Consider the following 21,608-nt stretch of genomic DNA (forward strand, 5'->3'; position numbering starts at 1 on the left):
TTAAAATAGTAAAGCAGTGCAATTAGAATTGGACTGGGTGGATGGGTGAAGACATGGTGGTGATTACAGCAGTCTCAGCTGCTGGGACACCAAAGGGAGGTGGATGGGTGAAGACATGGTGGTGATAACAGCAGTCTCAGCTGCTGGGACACCAAAGGGAGGTGGATGGGTGAAGACATGGTGGTGATAACAGCAGTCTCAGCTGTTGGGACACCAAAGGGAGGTGGATGGGTGAAGACATGGTGGTGATAACAGCAGTCTCAGCTGTTGGGACACCAAAGGGAGGTGGATGGGTGAAGACATGGTGGTGATAACAGCAGTCTCAGCTGCTGGGACACCAAAGGGAGGTGGATGGGTGAAGACATGGTGGTGATAACAGCAGTCTCAGCTGTTGGGACACCAAAGGGAGGTGGATGGGTGAAGACATGGTGGTGATAACAGCAGTCTCAGCTGTTGGGACACCAAAGGGAGGTGGATGGGTGAAGACATGGTGGTGATAACAGCAGTCTCAGCTGCTGGGACACCAAAGGGAGGTGGATGGGTGAAGACATGGTGGTGATAACAGCAGTCTCAGCTGCTGGGACACCAAAGGGAGGTGTTCAACAATTTAAAAAACAAAACATACTCAAATCTCAGAATCCAGCTGTTTCCACCTTGTTATATCTCATCAGCAGTGAGTCGATGACAGCAAAAAGAGTAAGGCAATGTCATTTGTATTTACTAGCATAGAACCGAGAAATTCCCAGCCTATTTCAACGCATTAACCGCATTCTGCTACTAAGTTCTGGTGAGATCTTCAGTCTTGAATTTGGATACAAAAATCAAGTCTGCAAAGATATAGATAGGTTAGGCTTCTATGAAATCAATGTGGATTGGCTCAACGCACAGAGACATGGTGATCTCAATACGGTTAGTCAAGTTTCAGTAAAGGCTAACGCGAGCGTGTCTTGAAATTAATATTCTTACTACATTAATGGTGGGAATGAGAGGAGCTTCAAAAACTTCCCTGATTGTCTGACATGGATTGAAAAGTGATAATTTATTATTTTCAAAATTTACTAGCGGCAATTCAAAGTAAATAGCATGTGAGCTTTAAGTGTACTTCAAGACATTAGAAACATCACTGCTATGTGTAAATTCATGATGAAGGAAAATGACAAGGTCTGATCACAGCAACACAGGCCAACTGGCAATGAAAACACACAGCGCCCATGATGCCTAGGACGAACGCTCCGGTCACAAGACATCAGGCTCCACGACACTGCCCGGAGGGCGGCCAGGCTGCTAATCCGATCTGGCCGAGGCACTGAGCGGCTGGGGGTCGGAGAGCAGACGCTTGCCCCCCCCCCCCTGCCATCTCTGGACATGGCCTCATTTCCTGCTTATTGTTTCAAGTACTTGGCATTCCTGGCAAACAAACACAATACAGGTCAAACAGCGGCAGAGTGAACTTCTCATTGTCATGGTACAGTGCACAATGGATGAGCAGAGACCCGGACGAAAGACAGAGACGGAGCACAGCAAGACACACACACGTTTCTAATAGAACTAGGCTAACTTTTCTTGTAGCTCAACAGTTCACTTGTAAATGTAAAATGGTAGAATGGCTAATTATAACGTCAGTACCGTAAGTCCATGTCATGCTATGTTATCGCATGAGCTGATTGTTTTGTGACTGGTGGTGTTAGTGGACATCATAGCGTAACTCGTAGTTCCTTGGTCCATTTATTTGTTATCCATTTATTTGTTATCCTTGGCTCTCCATCCGAGTCCAATTTAAGCGCAGGTGATATTTTAGTGATTTTAACGAAAGGAGTGTTTTGGCTAAAGTTTTGCCGCGTCAATTGAAATTTAGCAGGTACTACTGTACAGTAGTAGTCATCTTCTTTTTCTTAAAACTCTGAAACTCGGGTCACTAACATATTTCATTGTCAATTGGTCCTGATTCAGAGAATGATAATTTCTTTACCCGTTAAAAACTATACGTTCTACGGTATTAGGCCAATTATCAGATGTTTTGATTGGCAAGTATTTAGCAACTTAGCTTGAACATAGCAAGATCTGTGGTTCAGTGAACAACAATCCCCCCACCACCCCAAACCCAAACCAACCCACCACAACCCGAAGGTGCAGAGACCACTGATACCCGTATACACACGTACCCTTTACATACAGGTGATCATTTTTACCATTAACCCTTTGTGTACCAGGCATCTAATGTATGCGCGGGGTACTCATTGGTAATGATGGACCTATAGCATAAAACTAAGACACATTTTGTATGTGCAAGTTATGTTTTTCTGAATCTGTTGGTATCAATGTGTCCAGGTAAGAACATATTTTGACCGAGCACACAACTACAGATACAGGCCATACCTGGAATACCTATTTCTGAGTCAATTGTCCATATTCCTGACAATTTAGATCCGTGTACTCGGAATCGTGAATATACTTGCTGACATTGCCCCTCTTCACACAGAGCAACAGGGGACCACTGCACTAGTGTATAGCCGCCAGTTGCATGCTTCAACAATAGCGAGAAGGACGGAAAAGAGCCATATTGCGTGAATACTAGATGCCAAACAATTGCATCAAAATTTCAAATTATTGAAATTGTGCCAGATTTGAATATGTACTTTTCACTTATCTACTTGCGTCCAGCGAGGGTATTGGCGATTGAGAAGACCAGGAATAGTCGATGGGTGGGGAAATTCACCTGCCTTGATTATTTCAGGCCATCGCTGCGCTCCCTCTCGCTGCTGCTTGGAGAGCGAATACGGCAATGGCTTCAGCGATGGAAATTCTCATTTTCGATTCAGATCCTGAGATTATATCGCTACTACAACTCTCTCCTGGCGTTCACCATCACTAGTAGACATCGACAACAGCTAGAGCAAGCTATATTCCAGATACAAGCAGCGTAACCGAACGAAAACACGATCGAAATTGCTAAAATATATCGCAGAGCGCAGAAATTGCAAAGCGCACTTTTCGCCGCGATCGTTCTCCATACTTTCAAATGGCAACCTACCCACATCATACATCAAAATTTGTAGTGGGATCTCAGCTACCCAGCGCAAAAAACCGCGAGTCGATCGGTGCAAGGACGCCGCCGAACGGCGCGGCGCAGTGCGGTGCATCGAACCGTAACGTACGTTACGGTTCGAGATGGGGCTGGTACACAAAGGGTTAATGGATCTTTATACACAAGTGGTCTTAAGGCCGCCGCGGTCACACCCAAACAAGCCACTTTGGGCTTGTTATCGCTGGCGCTCAGCTGGCTTGTGTGCTCCCTGTCGAGCGGTCACAACAGACATCGAGTGCAAAGCTTGAATGGCTTGTTTTTTTTGCCTGCCAAATTTTGATATCTCGAAACACAACGTTCTCAAGCACACAGGTGATCTTTATAGTTTATACATAGGTAATCTTTGTACATACATGAAGGTGATCATTATACATAGGAGATCTTTACACACTGTTGTGAATTCCAGCAGAAATCCAAGAGAGCTCGATACCGGGAAGGTAGAGCCGTGACACACTGGTCAGAACAACAGATGGCTTGATCAGTCACAACTTAAAAGTTTCATGCCATCTCAGGCACTCATCAGGTGATCTTTATAAATAGATCAAGGTGGTCATTATACATAGGGGGTCCCTATTTTTCATTTTTCCATTTTTTTCTACACACACACACCACATCACATACTGCTGCATACACTGGCTGTTGGTAACCATGGTAACCACTCAGGACAATGAAAGAAAAGTCAGGAAGAGTCCGAGAAAGGCAAGAAAGACGTGTGCGACCATAATCGTCGGGAATTGAACCCGCAACCTCTCGATTGGAAATCGACTGCACATACCACTGCACCATATGGGACACACACACACACACACACACACACACACACACACACACACACACACACTTGCACACATGCACACACACACACACACACACACACACACACACACACACACACACACACACACACACACACACACACACACACACACACACACACTAAACTATCCCCGGCACTCCCCCCCCCCCCCCCCCCCACACACACAGCCTGCAACTCACTTGATTGCTGTGAAAAGATGGCGCCGGCTATGCTTGGCATTATCAGCCAGCAGGTTAAACAGCTCTTGGACGGTTGTGCTCGGACGTTGCATCAGATACAGCAAGATACAGAAGAGGTTGTTCTCTCCTTTGCCTGGGCCTCCGATGTTGCCTTTCTTCATTTCGTGAAACGACTTTAGCACGTTGCGGTAGTAGTTTGTGTATTCTGGAGCCACTAGCTGCACAGCCGCCTTACCGCAGTTTGCTACAACATCACCAGAAGAAAGGGCAGAAAGAACAATGACACTGTTTTTGATCTGCTGACTTTTCACACTTCTAGCCTGATGTTTATCTCCCTCACTTCTTTGCCCATAAAATTGCTTTGCTGCATGTAAGAGACCATGAAGAGAAGGGAACGAAAACGTTCGTTTCTAAAATTCCCTAGTGTTCATTTGGACGGTGTGGACTGTGTGGATGCATGTGCTACACTGAAGAACAACCAGCTTCATTTAAAAGAACAATGAGCTTCATTTAACACGAAAGCGTGGTAGCGACCTTGGTGATAATTGTATAAGAAAGTTAGTTGCTCCCACACTGAAACAGTCAACCGTGAGTCAGTCACGGGTCAAGTCAGGTCGACGGCAATAGCGCTGCAGTGTGGGAGCAACCAACTTCTACACAGCTTCATTTAACGCAAACATAATTAACCCTTTACCGGCAAGTGTATTTTGTATATGAAATCCATAAGATTGAGAAGGATGCCAATAACTCACAACGAGGCCACATGTTGTATGTGCAAGTTATGTTTTCTTGGAAGTCTGGTACTACTTCTTGACCATGTAAAAAATTATTTTCACATACCACACACATACACTGCTAAATTGTCATCTATCCGTCTAAACAGGGAAATTGTACATAATGCAAATTGTCAGATTCCGACATTAATATGATACTGCCAAAACAAGTCGACTTCGGAGCGGAAACGAACGCCATAGCCATCACAGACTTCAGTGGCCGTGCCTCGCTCACAATTGAGAGCAGCATCACCCCAAAATCGCTGTCCGATGGCTCCGTAAGGTCGCGCTTAAGTCGCGCTGCGCTGCCGTCACTCAGGTAGGTAGAAAGTCAATGGCCTAAAATTCCGTCTCTGGGAGACTGTCGACACGGGGATCACTCTCCATGGCTTCCCCATCATAAGCACCATCAGATTCTTCCAGGTGCATCACCCGATATTTGCGTGGGAATTTACTTGGCGTGAGCTCCACTCCGCAATTTGAAATTCGCTTGCATCGGTGGCTCAGTGGAACGAAGTATTTATCTATCTGTCGTGGGTCCTAGAGTGAAGGTCTGCTAAGTCCTCGTCGGAGAAGTCATCTGAGGATGAAAGGAACTCACTACGAAAGAGGAAATGCACCTGACGACGTTTTGACGGAGGCAGACGGCATTGTCAGTGCGCGTGTATTTCTGTAAGTTTTCGATCGCGCAGTTCTCAATGAAATCAAATGGGACACGCGTAGATTCTCTTCAGCAATGGATAGGATCATACCTAGGCTGTGTGAGGGCCACGGGAAATCCCCGTGGGCTGATGCTTCCTGTCATACCAGGTATGGTTTTAGCATGCATGTCATATGCGTCGTTTACGACTCATTCAAGTATGGTGCTGCCGGTAAAGGGTTAAATGATTGCGAAGGTGAGCTTAGCCGTTCCCCAGTCATGATCGGCAGAGGTAGAACACCAGTTCACACAACAAGTTGACAACAACCTGCATCAAGCAGTGAAGTCGACTTGGTTACGTATGCCCATTGCAGCTGATGCTGCACTTGATGGGTTGCCAAGGCAAGCCGTGGCAATAAAAACAATAAAATACTCAGGAGTCAGTACCACTCTTAGGGGACATGACTTCAATAGGAACACTGGTTAAAAAACAATGTACAAGGACATCACCTCCTCATCAAAGTCTACACATACACGTGCATACAGTGACAAGAGGGTATTGCAAAACAATTCAAGCAGCTCAGGGGAACTCACTGGCTCTGAAAATAATTTCATCTGGTTGAACCACAGCATTATTTGGATGTCACTGTGAATGTTCAAATACAAAGGAAATTTAGGCCACCAGCCTCACGCTCATTTTCTCCGAAAATCGCCTGGAACGAACAGCTCCTACACTCCCAGAGAATAAGGTTGACCCTAGAACTACTTCAAACTACGTTTACTCATAATTCGCTACATACACACGGCTAAAACTCTGCCGTGTCCTTGCTGGAGAAAATATATTCACCACCCGGCATTATTGAAATACACATGAATCACGGTGTCCAAAAGCAACCAACCTCTCTCGTCGCCTTCCTCCTCTCCACCGATGAACGGTTCAATCGAGCTAACAAACGCATGCCAGTCGGCAATCTGATCGAGTGTCTTTCCACTGCAGCGCAGAGTGGTATACAGAACAAAACAGCACGAAAAAAGAAAATAGAAACAGGTCCACGTTCTAGGTAGGGCCGTAACAGAAGAGCCTCCCTCGGTGGACAGTAGAGCCTCCCTCAGTGGACATGAGAGCCTCCCTCAGTGGACAGGAGAGCCCCTCCCTCCAATGGACACGGTAGAGCGCGCAACCCCCCCCCCCCCCCCCCCCGTGGATAGTAGAGTGCCTGCCCCCCCCCCCCCCCCGTGGACAGTAAAGCCTTAAAATGCGACGCAGCAAAGACACCCTCACTTAATGTGCAGACAGTGTGTTGTCAGTGTTTCCATTACCCTGAACGCTTCGTTAATGAAAGCGGCTGATTGGTCAGCTCCAAAGCAACGTATTTGACCTATTTTTTATAAACCTGCGAGGATAGCCTTCACTAACCCAATGGCACCAAGTGACATGAATTCAGCGTTGTGACCATCGCTTCCACCAGCGCTGTGATGACCGCTTCCACGAGCACCGTGACCACCGCTTCTACTGTCCACACTGGCACAGGCTTCTGCTGCAAGGCAACAGACGGCGTGCCATTGGAGTGGCCAAGAGACATGCACACGCACGCACACACACACACACGCACACACACACATGCAGATGCAGCGAATACATGTACACACACACACACACACACACACACGTGGGCACGCACACACGGTTTGTTGCAGAAGTTTATTGTCGCGACTGAAACGAACATGGTTCATTTCATACTCGGACGGACCCCTCACTCCTCTAAAATGAACAAAGTTTGTTGGCCAAGTTACGATTTTCGACCCACCGATTCCACGGACGATGTTCGCTTCAGGGCGACAAAATATGACAGCGACCCCATAGCAATTCTATGAAGTATCGGCTGTGTTTACAGCCATTTCCACTAAGAAATAGGCCCTGAGGGCATTTATGAGAAAACCTTTTTCCCGACAAAGATCTAGCTAGTCATTAGTCCTATTCAAAGTGGTGGCGCTGGAAAAGTGACTGTCTGCCATTAATTATTGTGCTAAATTGGTCAAATGTGTATCTAAAATACACTATGAACACCCAGTCAGGTACATACCTGTAGTCGCTGCTGCTGCTGCAAGTGCTGCTGATGAAGGTGCTACTGGTGATGCTGCTGCTGAAAGTGCTACTGCAGCAAGGACTGCTGCTGCTGCTACCAGTGCTGCTGCTATTGGAGATGCTACTGATGCTACTGAGGCTGCTGCTGCTGCTAACAGTGATGCTACTAGTAATGCCACAGCCGGTGATGCTATTAGTGACGCTACCACTGGAGCAATAGGTGGACAGTCTGACAAGCAGTCAGACAGTCAGACAGACAGACAGACACACACACAGACAGACACACACATACATACACACACTTATTTGCACTTGCTCACTGCCAAAACCGGTCACGTGGGTCTCCCCGGGAGAGGGGAGAGAGATTCAAAAGGAATCTTGGCAGATGTGTGAATCGGCTAATACGAGCTCTTGAACCTCCCAACAGCGGACACCCACTGAAATACCCAAAACTCTGGGTGGACTTAGAAATGATCCCACTTACGGGCTCGACACACCGCAGAAAGTGGGTGAGGACAAGGTGTAGAAAAATGGGTTACGGCATCAGGGTATCCGTCCCAGGATCCAACTGCAGTTACCCCAGCTCCCAGTGAAGGTAATACTTGCTACTAGTATGGGTGGCCAAATCAGATTGAATCTGATATAAGCTTCAATAGAACCATCAGGAGCACAGCAGCCCCCCCCCCCTTTTAGGGGGTGGGGGAGGGAAGGAGGTGCATGGCTGCATATGTGTAGGATGGCTGGTGCATGTCATTCATAGTCATTATGTGCATGCTGAACCTAGGTCAAACTTATTAGGGGGGGGGGGGGGGGGGGGGGGGTGCACGCACCCACTGTGCCCCAATGCGTGCTACGTGCCTGACCATTGATTACACAAGAGTTAATCTAGCCAGAAGCAGTCCATGGTGAACAGGTATGTATACCTCAAATAGAAAGTATAATTATAAACCCTGAATTCAACAAAGGTGGCAGGTACAACAACACAACTCCAAGTAGCCGACCCCCCCCCCCCACAAACACAGACACACAGACAGCCACAAAGCTGGATGTAGTCGAACCTTAAATGCAGGTGCAGCATATGCATACACACACACGTAGGCATGCAAACACGGTACCAGAGTACCAGATCTGTTTGTATTGTGCATCCAACTAACCTGAAGGAAGAGAGGCTGATCTCGGGTCAAACAGCTTTCCACATGCATCCTGCAGGTATTGCAAGAGACCAAGTACACGCAAGCACATGCACACGCCCACACCCGCACACACCCGCACACACACACACACACACACACACACACACACACACACACACACACATGCATGCGCGCACACACACACACACACACACACACACACACACACACATACACACATGCACACACACATACATGTAAATAAACACGAGCAAAAAGCACATATTATGCAGACACACAAGCAGAAGCCATAATCGCCGAAGTCAGACTAGGCAAAAAATGGTTATCTTCTCATCCATATGACGGGAATACGTGACACTTTTTAAGACAATAGAGACATGGTGAAACTTTGCGTGTGAAGAACTCTCGTCCTGAACAGAGATATACAAAATTACAATAAGGCCTGGTGGAACTTGTCTCATGGTTCGTCCCCCCCCCCCCCCCCACAAAAACATATGAAGTAAAGCTAGCGGCAGGCGCTACTAACGTAACTTCTTTTGCATAGCTGCGGGAATTCAATCAGGTCAAGTCTCTCACCTGGTCAAGGCCCAGCCAGAACATGGCCTGCTCACGGATCATCTGTACATCCGGCTCTGAACGTGTACACAGTGGGTAGTCTTCAGCCACTAGGGTGGAAGCGTTCAAGGCGTGCGCACAGCTTGGCGCGCGGCACGTAGATAAGCCATGATGTAAACACTCCTCGCCCGATGTTTCTCCGCAGGGGCATGGCAATGTGCTGATCACTTCGACCTGCAGGCCCCACTTCCGTACCACTGTGAGCACGATTGCCCTGACTTCATCCAGCGTAGATTTTCCACTGCCGCCGTGTCGGCCCTTGCACTCGACGTACACTTGTAAGCCGTAGCGTGTATAGTGCAGGTGCAGCCACGGCCAATCGCTGTTCCAGCGAAGGCGAACGCTGCACCGTGACAGCGTGGCAACCGAGCGCATGTGTGACTTAAGCAGCACCTCCACCACGCATTGCCAGTACAGGAACACGGGAAAGTGCATCAACTCATCTCGGTTTGCGTTCTTCAAGGACACATAGGCACAGGAACAAGGCGTCTGCGGGTCCGTGCCCATCTCCAGGACGACTGAAGGTACAATAAACTCGTGCTCAGCAGACCTCTCATCCTGCACAATTACCAGGACTGAGAGCCATTCTAGGATTTCAAAAATGAGCTTGAACCCATCACTGCTTGCTCTGACTGCTTGCCACGCCTTAGCATGGTCGCAGTAAGACTGACCCTCGAACATCTTGTTGAGAGCTTTGCATGCCAGGGACTCCGTCATGAACCCAGAACGATAGCACCGCGCTTCGTGCACTGTGATGTCTCGGTCAGGCTTCATGTAGACAAAGGCATTGACACAGTCCAGGATGAACTGGGGCTCCAGGATGACCGTGTCTTTCAGCTTGAAAGTTGGGAAGTACGCCAGGTGGCCTGCTTCGTGGCAGTACTTCAGCAGCAGCTGTATTTGCCGGTCACTGCAGTCATGTGGAACAGCCTTGACTTGCTTCGCTATGAACTTTGCCTCCTTGAAGGAAATCCAAGGCCAAGTGACCTCCTGCTTGAGCGTGTGTATGGATATGCAGAATCGGAGCCATGGAACAGGGATGTTACGTTGGCTCTTCTGGCAGCGGTCGATGATGGCCTCTCTCAATCGCTGCAGCTCAACTGCTTGTGCTGCACTTCCAGTGGATCTGGTGTTGTCGATTTTGAAGTGCGAAGTGTCGTTCCAGACAAGGTTCTGGTACCGCGTACCTTTTATCTTCTCTTGAAGTAGCTTACAAGGATCAGGCAAATCGGTTTTGTTCCACCTGTCACTCTGACACCCCACTACAAACACATCATCTGCAGCACTCTGGTCTGTGCTGCTGTCAGCTTTCGCATTCAGCAGCAGCATGTCGAGCCAGCCGAGCAGCTGGTCTAGGCGAGTCGCATTGGCCGGTAGAGTGGCCCGCTCGATACATTCTTCCCGGCTGACCTGAAATTCATCGAACTTGGGAAGGGTCTCTAGAAGATCCAGAGAAGAGTTGTATGTGGCAATGAAGGCTGTGTTTTTGGCCATAAAGAGGGGCTGCACGGATTGGTAGACTTGCTGCCCTCCAAGGTCGCGGAATGTTATGACGGTATAGTTGGGCGTGTTGGCCCGGTCAGAGATGTACTTTACCCGGTCTGCGTTGAGAAATCCTGTGATGGTCTCGTGGATTTCCTCGCGCATTGCTGGCCCGTTGCTGCTGCTTCGGCTGCTGCTGCTACTGCTGCTGCTGCTACTGCTGTCCTCCATAGGTCCTGCATGGGTCCCAGCCACAGGATCCTCTCCTGCTGGGGCTCTCTCTCTGTCATCTTGTGTTGTCTCTTTGTCTTGGTGATGATTCGAAGTGGATGGTTTGCACATCATGGTGATGACGTAGAGTCGACTCAGAGCATCTGGCATGTCTGGGCATTCGATGAATCGACAGTCATCAGAGATGTTTGTAGTTGCGTAGGACGTGCGCATGCCGGGTGTGCTGAGTTCATTCTCATTGTGCATCTTCTCAAGCAACGCCTTCAGCAAGCTGGTCTTTCCAACGCGTGCCGCACCAAGTATTACCACGTGTAGGAAATGGATGACGGTCGTACCGCCCAACCGGGCTGCCTCCTGCTCTGCTGCTTCGAGTTCACTGATACTTGGCAGAACAGCAGTATCTCCTGGGCACAACGATAAGCACAGCACACCACAAAAAATGTTGTGTAACTGCAGGTGACATTTACAGTTTGTTGTTTCTTTTGTATTACTAGCAAGAAATCATACAGTACAGGCAACAGGAATGCAAAACAAGTGAGAGTGCATCTTCACTGCATGCACTCGTATTTTGAGAAACCCGCTTGAGTCCCAATTTTACGGTGTGTCTGAAAGGCATTGCTTCCCGCACAATAACCACTCCATCACCAGAATATTGGCAGACAGGAGACACCTGTTATGGTGTTGCTACAGTTGAGGCACTGGCTTTTAGAGTCCAGGGGCGTCACACACGGTACCACTAGCACCACCATGCTTGTACCACTTTTCGCACCGGATGCTGCGCCCAATTCATCCAAAAAACAAGCAATAAAAGAGCACTAAAATGTGCCCTGTTCACCCAATAATCACTATTTACCAGTGTTGCAAAGAATAGCAAATCACGAACGAATATTCTAACAAATATGCACAGTACGAACGAATATTCTACTATTCTACCCATACAGACGAGCCCATTTCAGCACACTATGCTTCCTTGTTTATTTGAGCCAGCGCGTGCTAAGACATGACCACAGCTTTTGTGGAAAAGTCGAGAAAACGCGATTTGAATTCCGCGACAAAAAAAATACAAAGTTCTCCTCGGTAGAATGGACTGTTCTGGATGTAACTCTTTGTTGCAAGTACATGAAAATTTATTCGTTTCAGTTTGGATTCCATGTTGCACTGAGTCTCCTAAAATGGATCGTCAACGATGTATCGAAGGAAGAGCCTAATATACTTCGGAGCGGAAGAAGACGACATCCTCGGGTTCCATGCGCAGGATTAACTATTTTGTGGACTTGCGTCGGAAACAGAAGTCTCAAGTCTCTCAAACTCTCCCACACGGAGCTAGCTTTACGATCCGACATCACGGATTTCTACCGACTCGAAACTAAGCAAAGCGGACTGATACGATTCGAAACTAACCAGGAACTGCTACAAACTACGAAGAAGAACATAAGTATTTCTTGCGAAGGTGCAAGCTACAAACGGCGCGTAAGTCAAACTGGGCAGCATTAGCGGTAAGCGACAATATGTTGACGATGTCGTTTGCTGCTCAATTGCAGTGACTGTTGCACATTCCACGATGCAAGAACGCAGCGAGCGTGCTGCGATGAGCGAATTAAGCCATTGTACGGAAAGTTGTACACAAAGTGTAGCATTTCGAACATTCGACTTCTGACTCGCACGTTCGAATATTCTGTGCAGCGCAAAAAAACCAAGATATTCAATTATTCGAATATTCGCTGCAACACTACTATTTACCCTCGGGCTTTTTTGATGCCATTCAACGAAACGTATAGTGGATAGTCACTACCGGAGGGTTCATAAAGGCACATTTGTCTGTTGTGAAGTCGGGGGTTTGCCCCGTACATTGAATTTTGCATGGCAAGACAAATTCGGAAAATGCAAAATGGGTTACGGGGTAACTGTCTCCCATGCCCCCCCCCCCCCCCCCCCCCTACTATTTTGACCTGGCTAGAACCCTGCCATCATATCTTCTTGCTAATGGTACTACTTGGGGACATACAGCTCTATTGCTTCCAACTGGACATTTGCTTCGTTAGTTGCTGCTCATCATGAGCAAGTTGCTGCTAGCGGCCTAGCATTGCTTGCCAGCTCTTCGACCTCTTGCATTACTAGACCATTTACTCGAAGTAACACATTGTCTCCAAAGCCAGTCGTTGTTGCCCTGACTGAGTGTGAATATGAGAGGGATTGGATACTAAATAGTATTCCAACCAGTGATGCACACTAACCCAGTTTTCAAGAACGAATACTCTATCAAATACCAAATCTGTCAACGAACGAATATTCTAGTATTCGTTGAAATTTTTGACGGCCCAGAAACTTCCGCATTGCGTCTGCGCTTTTCGCCTGGGACACCTTCGCATCCGTGGCAGCTACAGCCGTCGAGCAAGTAACATGCCGTCGGGGAAGATTTTCCCGCATTGAGCTCGTAGCCGAGCCATTGAACTCGAGCTTCGTCTCGCAGAGTTTGCATTCTATGTTTGCGCCTCCATCAACTTTCTCGGAGTGCTCCTAAACGGAGCTGCTACGACCAGCTGTGCCAGAAGCCATCACAAAAAACGAACTGGATGTCCAGGCGGTTCTTCAAAGTGAAAGAGAGGGGTGAGTTGGACCGAACTAAAGTAGTAAAGAAGAAGGCATTATGGGTTCCCACTTCGCAACAGTACAGTGCACGCACTGTACTCGTACAACTACACGTGTCCTTTGCAACTGTACTACAGTGCCGGCACTGTATTGTTACTACTACTAACTGTTTGGCGCGCGCTCACACAGGCTGGATTCGTCAAGTACACGTACGGTAACCGCTGTACTGTAATCTGTAGCAGCGGCCCTAGCTCTACTGCCGTTAGCGCAGGGTCCACATGTACTCATACAAAACTAGCATGCATGCCACCATGAGTACATAAACCAGAGTGTGCAACTCGGGATGGTTCCTGCGGGAGCGTAATTCGTGCACTACGTCATTTCTGACGGCATGGTAAGCCACAGATACAGTGAAAAGTTGCGTCACCAGTCGCGGTGGTGCAGTTCACTGAGTTTGTCCTGATTTCGGTTTTTTGAGACGGATAGCCTGGTGACTTTACTTCTCGGTGGATGTACGCAGCGTACACAGTCACACAAAACACCGAACTCCTGAAACAGGACGTCTAAAATCAAGCAAACTTGGCTGATTTCCGGGCTATGAAACATGAAAATTTGAGCTGTACGCAAGTCGCGGCTTGGCTGACCTCATCAGGGTAACGTAGTGCACGAACTGCGCTGTTTCAGATCAGATATGCACAGTTGCACACTCTGGTTTATGTACTCTTGATGCCACACATAGAACATGATTGTACAGCTGGTCATTCGTAACTTTTTGGCGGAAAAGAAGTTTGAGAATTGATTTGTCACTTACCTGCCTGCAGCTGCTTGGCCTCCTTCATAGAGAGTCAGAAAAAAACAGAGGCACAAATCACACATATGTGTTTAACATGCTCTCTCCCTCCCCCCCCCCCCCCCCTCTCTCTCTCTCTCTCTCTCTCTCTCTCTCTCTCTCTCTCTCTCTCTCTCTCTCTCTCTTCCTTAGTTCCGTATCGTATTTTCCGGAACATAAGAAGCAATTTAAGCACTCGTAATCCCCCCCAAAAATAAATGTCGGTGTGGCTTCTACTACCATGGTGAAATGAACTGTGATATACAGGATAGATGTTGGTTTTTCCTCACAAACATGACAGAACAAAAATGACAGGACAAAGATGAACCTAGAGGCAACGAGATGAACAAGGAACTCACGGCACAGGGTAAGCCCGGATTTTCTGGTTTCAGACCTTGTATTATTTTGAAAATACCAGGGGATTTCCCTTTAGCACGGGGCACGCCTGATGGGCATAAAAAAGTGCATGGACCTCAGCTTTTCAGAGCAGTAAGAATCGTGAAAATCGGTTGAGTTTGAGCAAGAAGCTGACAAAGAATGCTAGATCGAGTTGTTCTGGCGTTTCCAAGGCATGATAGGAGAGTTTGAAAAGGACATGGAAGTGGCCCTGATGAGCCTATCGAGCTGAGAGTTGTCAGGATGGATTTGTTTGAAATTGTGACATGCATTATACAGTATGACAGGATATACAGGCAGGAGCTGTATAGGCTGAATTTTAATGGGGCCGAAAAGGATTTTGGCCTGCGGATGCTGAAATTTAAAACGTGCTGATAATTTGTAGACTTACAGTATCCAGTGTCCAGTATCACAGTAGTAGATATCAAACTCAACTCACTTACTAAAGCCACAAGTCGCCAAGATACTCAAGACAAGATGCAAACTGGAATAATTCACTGCAGCTGGTTGTCGTCGCAGTGATTTCCAAGTGTCCATTGTACACAGCACGTTCAGCATAGTGCTTGCATATAGCTCCAGCTCTGGCAACAGAGCGACAGGCGAAGCCCTATCCATTTATCAACTGGGCCGTGCGGATACGACTTTGAGTTTGGCATGGGAGTGGCTACACATTTTCCCCTGTTACTAGTGGAGCAGTTATGCCGCGCCCATCATCATCATCATCATCCTAACCCCAGTTGTCGTTCAGGACCGTACGGGTTCGTCGTATCATTGTTGAAAGAGCAGCGGTTGTCACTGCTGGGCGGACGAGATGGCCCATCCGCTATGCGGGCCATACCGCGTGGGAATCATTGTAATGTCACGGTTCGCGAGTTGCGCAAACGTTGCGCTTGGCAATTTGGCCAGAGCAGTTCGTTAGAAATCGTGGCCACCGTTATCAGAAATCTCGGTGGCAGTTCCGAATTCACCCCGCGTCTCCAGAGCAGACTTGATAGCGTAGCTGATCATCCGGAAGACCATTTGTCAGTCGGGATGATACTTGTCCATCGGATCACTGTTGGCAGAGCAGCTGTTGCTACCGCCGAGGGGACGAGACGCCCCAGATGCTGCGCGGGCGTGCGGTGAGGAACATTCGACATACCACGTAACCAACGGAAAGCAGTTTTCAATGCCTCTGAATTCTGACAACCCACTACAAGGTGCTTTGGTGCACCCTGCCCCGCAGGTTCTGACACCACTGTCGCCTGTGGGTGACATCGAATAGCGGCAGCAAATTGCTTTCTGTTGATATGGTCGGTCATTACTCACTACCTACCCTTGCCCCGCCGGGGGCAAGTCATGGTTGCCGGGTGCACGCACGCATTCATGCCGACATATCTGTGCCTGTCGTGCTAATCTTTCTGTCAGGCATATGTTGAACAAAAAATGCCTGCCTGCTCCTTTTGAGGCCCGATCAGTGCATTACGGCTTGTGCTTCCATTTGCTCCGCAGTCACTACCGGCCTCTGCACTCGCTGGTCGACGCTTTGTTCGGGAGTCTAGTTTTGTTTGCATTCAGCATGTCATTAACTATTCATTCGCGTGGTGGCCGCCCGCGCCAACTCTATGGTTTGCTGGCCGAGAGTGAGATCGCACCTGAATATGGTGATAAGACGCTGTACATCTTGACGCTATGCACATAACATTGCCTCGCCAGGACTGCAGTATGCTGGCTGATAGCGTGGGCAATCCACCCTGTCCTGGATTGACCATCAGTCTACCACCGTCGCCTCGTTCAGTGTTACCTGGGCCCTTCTCTTTTTGGGGAAACTTGGCCAACAAACGCAATGTGCTCAAAGGCTCGCTGACAATGTTGTGCAAGTTTTCACCAACAACCGCCACGCGTCCCACCAAGATAAATCGGGCAGGAGGAAAGTGCTCTATGGCTTGGATCCCCAGCTTGCACGTGCATACGCACCAGATGTGATCTGGAGGCGCATTATGCATGGCTCAGCGCCGGGCAGGCTAGTAGCCAATAGAATGAGCTAACCTGGAACTGATGGCCAACGTTTGCGCTTTCCCAGGCCAGTATCAGTGTTAGTGATTGGTATGTGGGCCCACGCCAGCATCTCAGAGCAGTGTGAGTGCGTAGTCCGCAGGTATGGCAGTGGTGAGGATATGGACGTGTGCTGCGTGCTGTACATATGTGGATATGCATGTGGCAGGCGCGTATGTTATCGTGTGAAGTGATGGATGGGGTGCAGAAGTGCAGGTGGTGAGAGTTTGTGGCTACTGCTAGAGTGGCTAAGGCGAAAGCAGCCATCAGGGCGGGGCAAGATGGCCTGTTCGCTGGTACGGTATGTGCTTTTCTAGGCCGACAAGCTGTATGCAGTGTTGGCGACAATCGGGCCAGTAAGTGGGCTCACACGAGCAGCTTGTGGTGGTCTACGGGCATCTATTCTCTGTCACATGAATGCGAGGCGGTCGAGAGAACGCTGGTGCGTGCTTATGAAGGTGTGTACGTGGCGGTGTGTGTGTGGGGGCGTTCCTGGCGAGCTTGTATGAGGTTATATGCCTGTGTAGGAAGAGAATATACGGATGTGTAAGAGGCGAGAGAGTTCTCGTGGATACTGTGAAAGCCACAGTTTATACTGCTTTGCTAGCCGGTACCGTGTACCCTGGTCAGAGCAATTCATGAGGTAGCGGCGGCATCATATGATTATGCATAGGTATAATGCTGACGGTACAAATACACCTTCCATAGTGGGGGTGCCATGCCTTCTAGGTTTATCATTTTTTTTGGGTGCAATCGGGCATCATATCGTATGCGTGTGTTGTGACCCCTAATGCCAGGCAGTTGTGTGAGTTCTTGGCCTCGGTGGTCGTTCGTTTGCCCTCGCTGGGCAGTATAATTTCGGCCCTAGCGGGCAGTATGCTTTTCCCTTGGCGGGCAGGTTGTCGGCCTCGGTGGCTGTTCATTTGCTCGATAGGCAGTATGATTTAGCCCTCGGTGGGCAGTATATAATCGGCCCATGGTGGGCAGCATGCTTTGGCCCTTGGTGGGTACTACGCTTTAGCCCTTGGCGGGAAGTTTGCTTTAGCCCTCGGTGGGCAGGCTATTGGCCTCGACGGCCGTTGTGCACACTCGGTTGGGCGGTATGCTTTAGGCTTCGGTAGGCAGGTTGCTGGCCTCGGCGGCCGTTCACACGCCCTCGATTTTGCTTTACGCTTATTCTTGCACCCTCGGTCGGGCTATAATCATGCGCCCTCGGTCGGGCTATAATCATGCGCCATCGGTCGGGCTATAATCATGCGCCCTCGGTCAGGCTATAATCATGCGCCCTCGGTCGGTCTATAATCATGCACCCTCGGTGGGGCTATAATCATGCGCCCTCGGTGGGGCTATAGCCATGCGCCCTCGGTGGGGCTATAATCATGCGCCCTCGGTCGGGCTATAATCATGCGCCCTCGGTCGGGCTATAATCAAGCACCCTCGGTCGGGCTATAATCAAGCGCCCTCGGTCGGTCTATAATCATGCGCCCTCGGTGGGTCTATAATCATGCGCCCTCGGTGGGGCTACAGCCATGCGCCCTCGGTCGGGCTATAATCATGCGCCCTCGGTCGGGCTATAATCATGCGCCCTCGGTCGGGCTATAGTCATACGCCCTCGGTCGGGCTATAGTCATGCGCCCTCGGTCGGGCTATAGTCATGCGCCCTCGGTCGGGCTATAATCATGCGCCCTCGGTCGGGCTATAATCATGTGCCCTCGGTCGGGCTATAATCCTGCGCCCTCGGTCGGGCTATAATCATGCGCCCTCGGTCGGGCTATAATCATGCGCCCTCGGTCGGGCTATAATCCTGCGCCCTCTGTCGGGTTACAATCATGCGCCCTCCGTTGGGCTATAATCATGCGCCCTCGGTCGGGCTATAATCATGCGCCCTCGCTTCGGCTATACGCTTCTCGCGCGCCCTTGGTTGGGCCGTATGCTTTTACTCTCGATGGGTAAGCTGTTGGCCTTGGCGGCCATTCATGCGCCCGCAGCGGGCAGGTTACTGGCCAAGTCGACCATATGGGCGCCCTTGGTGGGCAGTATGCTTACGGCCCGTCGTACCATTTCCAAGGATATTTACTCGCATACGATAAACTTTGACACACGCTTGCAACTGATTTTTTAACTTGGCTGGGGCCCGTGTGCTCACGATTATACTTTGCACACGAGCAAAAGTGCCGGTGTTGAAAGTGCGACTACTCAAATTCAAGCTAACAATGCGCTTTTTCAGCTTTTCTATACCTCCCCGCGGAAAACCATCCTTGCCACCAGACAGCTGGAAGTAGGCAGAAACTGTATTCGCCATCGCTCTGAAGTGTGAACATCCTGACCTGTTTTACGGACTGGAGCGGAGATTGCAGCCTTTTATTGCGGTGACGGAAGTGTTCGTCGATTGCAGCTCCAGTCAAAAAGATTCAAATGAACCGATCACAACTTCTGTGCTGGTTTGTGCTGCCATGTTTTTGGATGCAATGGTCTATGGTTATGTTCGGATGGTGAAACGGTGGTTCTATGCGGTATGACACAGCCAGAACACCGAAAAATCAAGTGCGAAGACAAGCGCCAATTGTAACTTGGCGGACCAAGTATTAGCAAACGTCACTTGTCTAGTGAGAAAGTGCCTTGCCTTCGTACACCGTATATTCGCCATCATACTTTATTCCAACAGGAGTGCATGAAACATTTGGAAATTTGAGAAAAGTCACAAAAGGAGGCGCAATTTACTGTGCATTCTCCGTATCTGTTGAAATCGCACGCACTGGATTAAAAAAAAAACACTCGTTGTGGTCATGACGAGTAGACCCCACCGAACTCATCGAACACCAGTGTGCTTCGCGTGGACAGGATGGGATTCTAACACAATTTCCTCATTCGTCTTGCCGTTTCACGGCTTGCAAATGGTCCCAATTATCACATGCACTTGACGTCGGGTTGATCAAATGCAGTGATACCCTAAAAAGCCGGCCGGCACCAAATTTAGCGCTTGGTGCACAGAATAGGATATAGTTTAGGTCGAGTGCTGCATTCATCCCCATCCCCCCCCCCCCCCCCATATATCCACAAGTATGCAGTGGCGTGTCCAGGATTTGGCTGAGGGGGTCGTGGCCGGGGGAGATGACATGGTGCACATGACTGTAATGATGTATGTCACGCACCTAGCTATCCAACATTACAAAATGATTACATGCCAGGTATTTCTTCCAGACCTACACTATACAGATTAAAGTATCTCATGCTCAGTTACTACAGTGCGTATCGGTTATAGCGTGGTCGTGTAAAAGAATATACTACTTACAAGAATGAACTCTCATATTTTCATAATCATATCATGGGTTTCAAGTGAACATATATTCTTACTTAAAATTGCCGCTTCCCAGAACAATTTTTCGAATTTATTTTGTCTACTCGAAGGGCAAAGAAATCAGCTAGAAATTGAGGCAGAGCATTGTCGACGGATCAAGCTTTAGTTTGTGGCCTCCCGATTTGCTGCACTTGCAGCTAAGGTCGACGTCTTCATCAGAGTTTGGGGCAGGCCCTTCAGCACTCAACAATGTGCTGAACAAGACGCGCGTTCAAATTCAGGTAAAGAAACTTCGTTTTCAAGCGATCCATGCCTCCAGGTGGCAGGCGATGAAGGCAAGCTAGCATTTTTCAAGTGCACTGTAACGACCATCCAGCGGGATAGGGTAAGTAGTTCCGCAACTTCTTTCCTTGGCAAGCGCTTCGCTAATTTTGTTGGTGTTTTCAGACTTGCTACCTTCGTAGCAACATGCGACACAAGTAGCGCATTTTAGGAATTCGAGAACACTTTGTTCTTGCAATCGTCAACTTCAGCATTTCGTATTCAGGAGAGATACCAGGATTCTTATACCCGAGCTTGCAGTCTTGATAAATACCCACGCGAACGATATGGGACGGCACGAACTCTAGAAAAACGATATGCGCTCTGGGGCGGAAGAGTGCGGAGCACGATGAATTTGCTTGGTGCGGAAGAGAGCTCCGACAAAGTCCGAGACCACCACGGCTTCAGTAACAAGTAGAGATTGCGCAGGAAGGGTCGCACCAATGCTCGAACACAGAAAACAGCGATTCCGACAGTCTGACTAAGACGAGCCAAGTCACAAACATTGCGATGTGCGCAGCGACAATTTTAATGACGCGGAGGAAGTACAAGCAATGTTATCGCATTGTAGAATATGTCGGTCCTAAAGCTGTGTTCACAACTGGCGCGTGTACGCGGTACGCTTGCGGTTCATGCGTGCCCAAACGCGCGCTCAGGCTTTCAAAAAAAACCAGCAATCCGAGTCGTATTTAGCGCGTGCGACACCTTCGAGTACTAATTTTTGACCCCGCCAGTCAAGGTGACTGGCATGTACGCTGGTACGCGCCTGATACGCGTTGAAAATTCCAACATGTTGGAAGTTCCATTCCGACGCGTTTCCGTACGCATGGCGCCCCAAAAGCCAGCAAAATACGCACAAACACGTGGTTTCACGCGTACACGCGCCAGTTGTGAACACAGCTTAAGAATGGACTTTGTGTAGCAAAACATACCAGATTGGTACAAAGTGTATCGCCTGTAGATGAGTGTAGTAATAACATCTGTCCAATGCAGTTCTGCTCCGACTCGCATTGCATTGTAGTGCTCCAGGTTCAACTGTTCTTGTCATGTATCTCATGCTGCATAGCCACATGGCAAGC

The 21,608-nt window shown here is 48.8% G+C and overlaps 2 protein-coding genes across 4 annotated transcripts in view; both read right to left on the reverse strand.

Moving 5' to 3' along the window:
- LOC135823889 (uncharacterized) overlaps positions 1-21,608 on the reverse strand; it is a 90,919-nt gene that overhangs the window by 64,707 nt on the left and 4,604 nt on the right. The window lies entirely within an intron of this gene.
- On the reverse strand, positions 626-14,537 carry LOC135823892 (uncharacterized). Of its 2 annotated transcripts, none has more exons than XM_065336764.1 (8): positions 14,463-14,537; positions 9,311-11,466; positions 8,735-8,783; positions 7,579-7,809; positions 6,912-7,029; positions 6,394-6,485; positions 4,082-4,325; positions 626-1,407 (listed from the first exon to the last, which is right to left on the reverse strand). In XM_065336764.1, the coding sequence occupies exons 1-8, from the start codon at positions 14,488-14,490 to the stop codon at positions 1,383-1,385; spliced, it is 2,943 nt and encodes a 980-aa protein (XP_065192836.1). In that variant the 5' UTR covers positions 14,491-14,537; the 3' UTR covers positions 626-1,382. The 2 variants fall into 2 exon arrangements, with proteins under 2 accessions (XP_065192836.1, XP_065192835.1); XM_065336763.1 differs by having other exon boundaries at positions 6,912-7,032.

This window comes from Sycon ciliatum, chromosome 8 (genome assembly GCF_964019385.1).
Source record: "Sycon ciliatum chromosome 8, ocSycCili1.1, whole genome shotgun sequence".
NCBI lineage: Eukaryota > Metazoa > Porifera > Calcarea > Leucosolenida > Sycettidae > Sycon > Sycon ciliatum.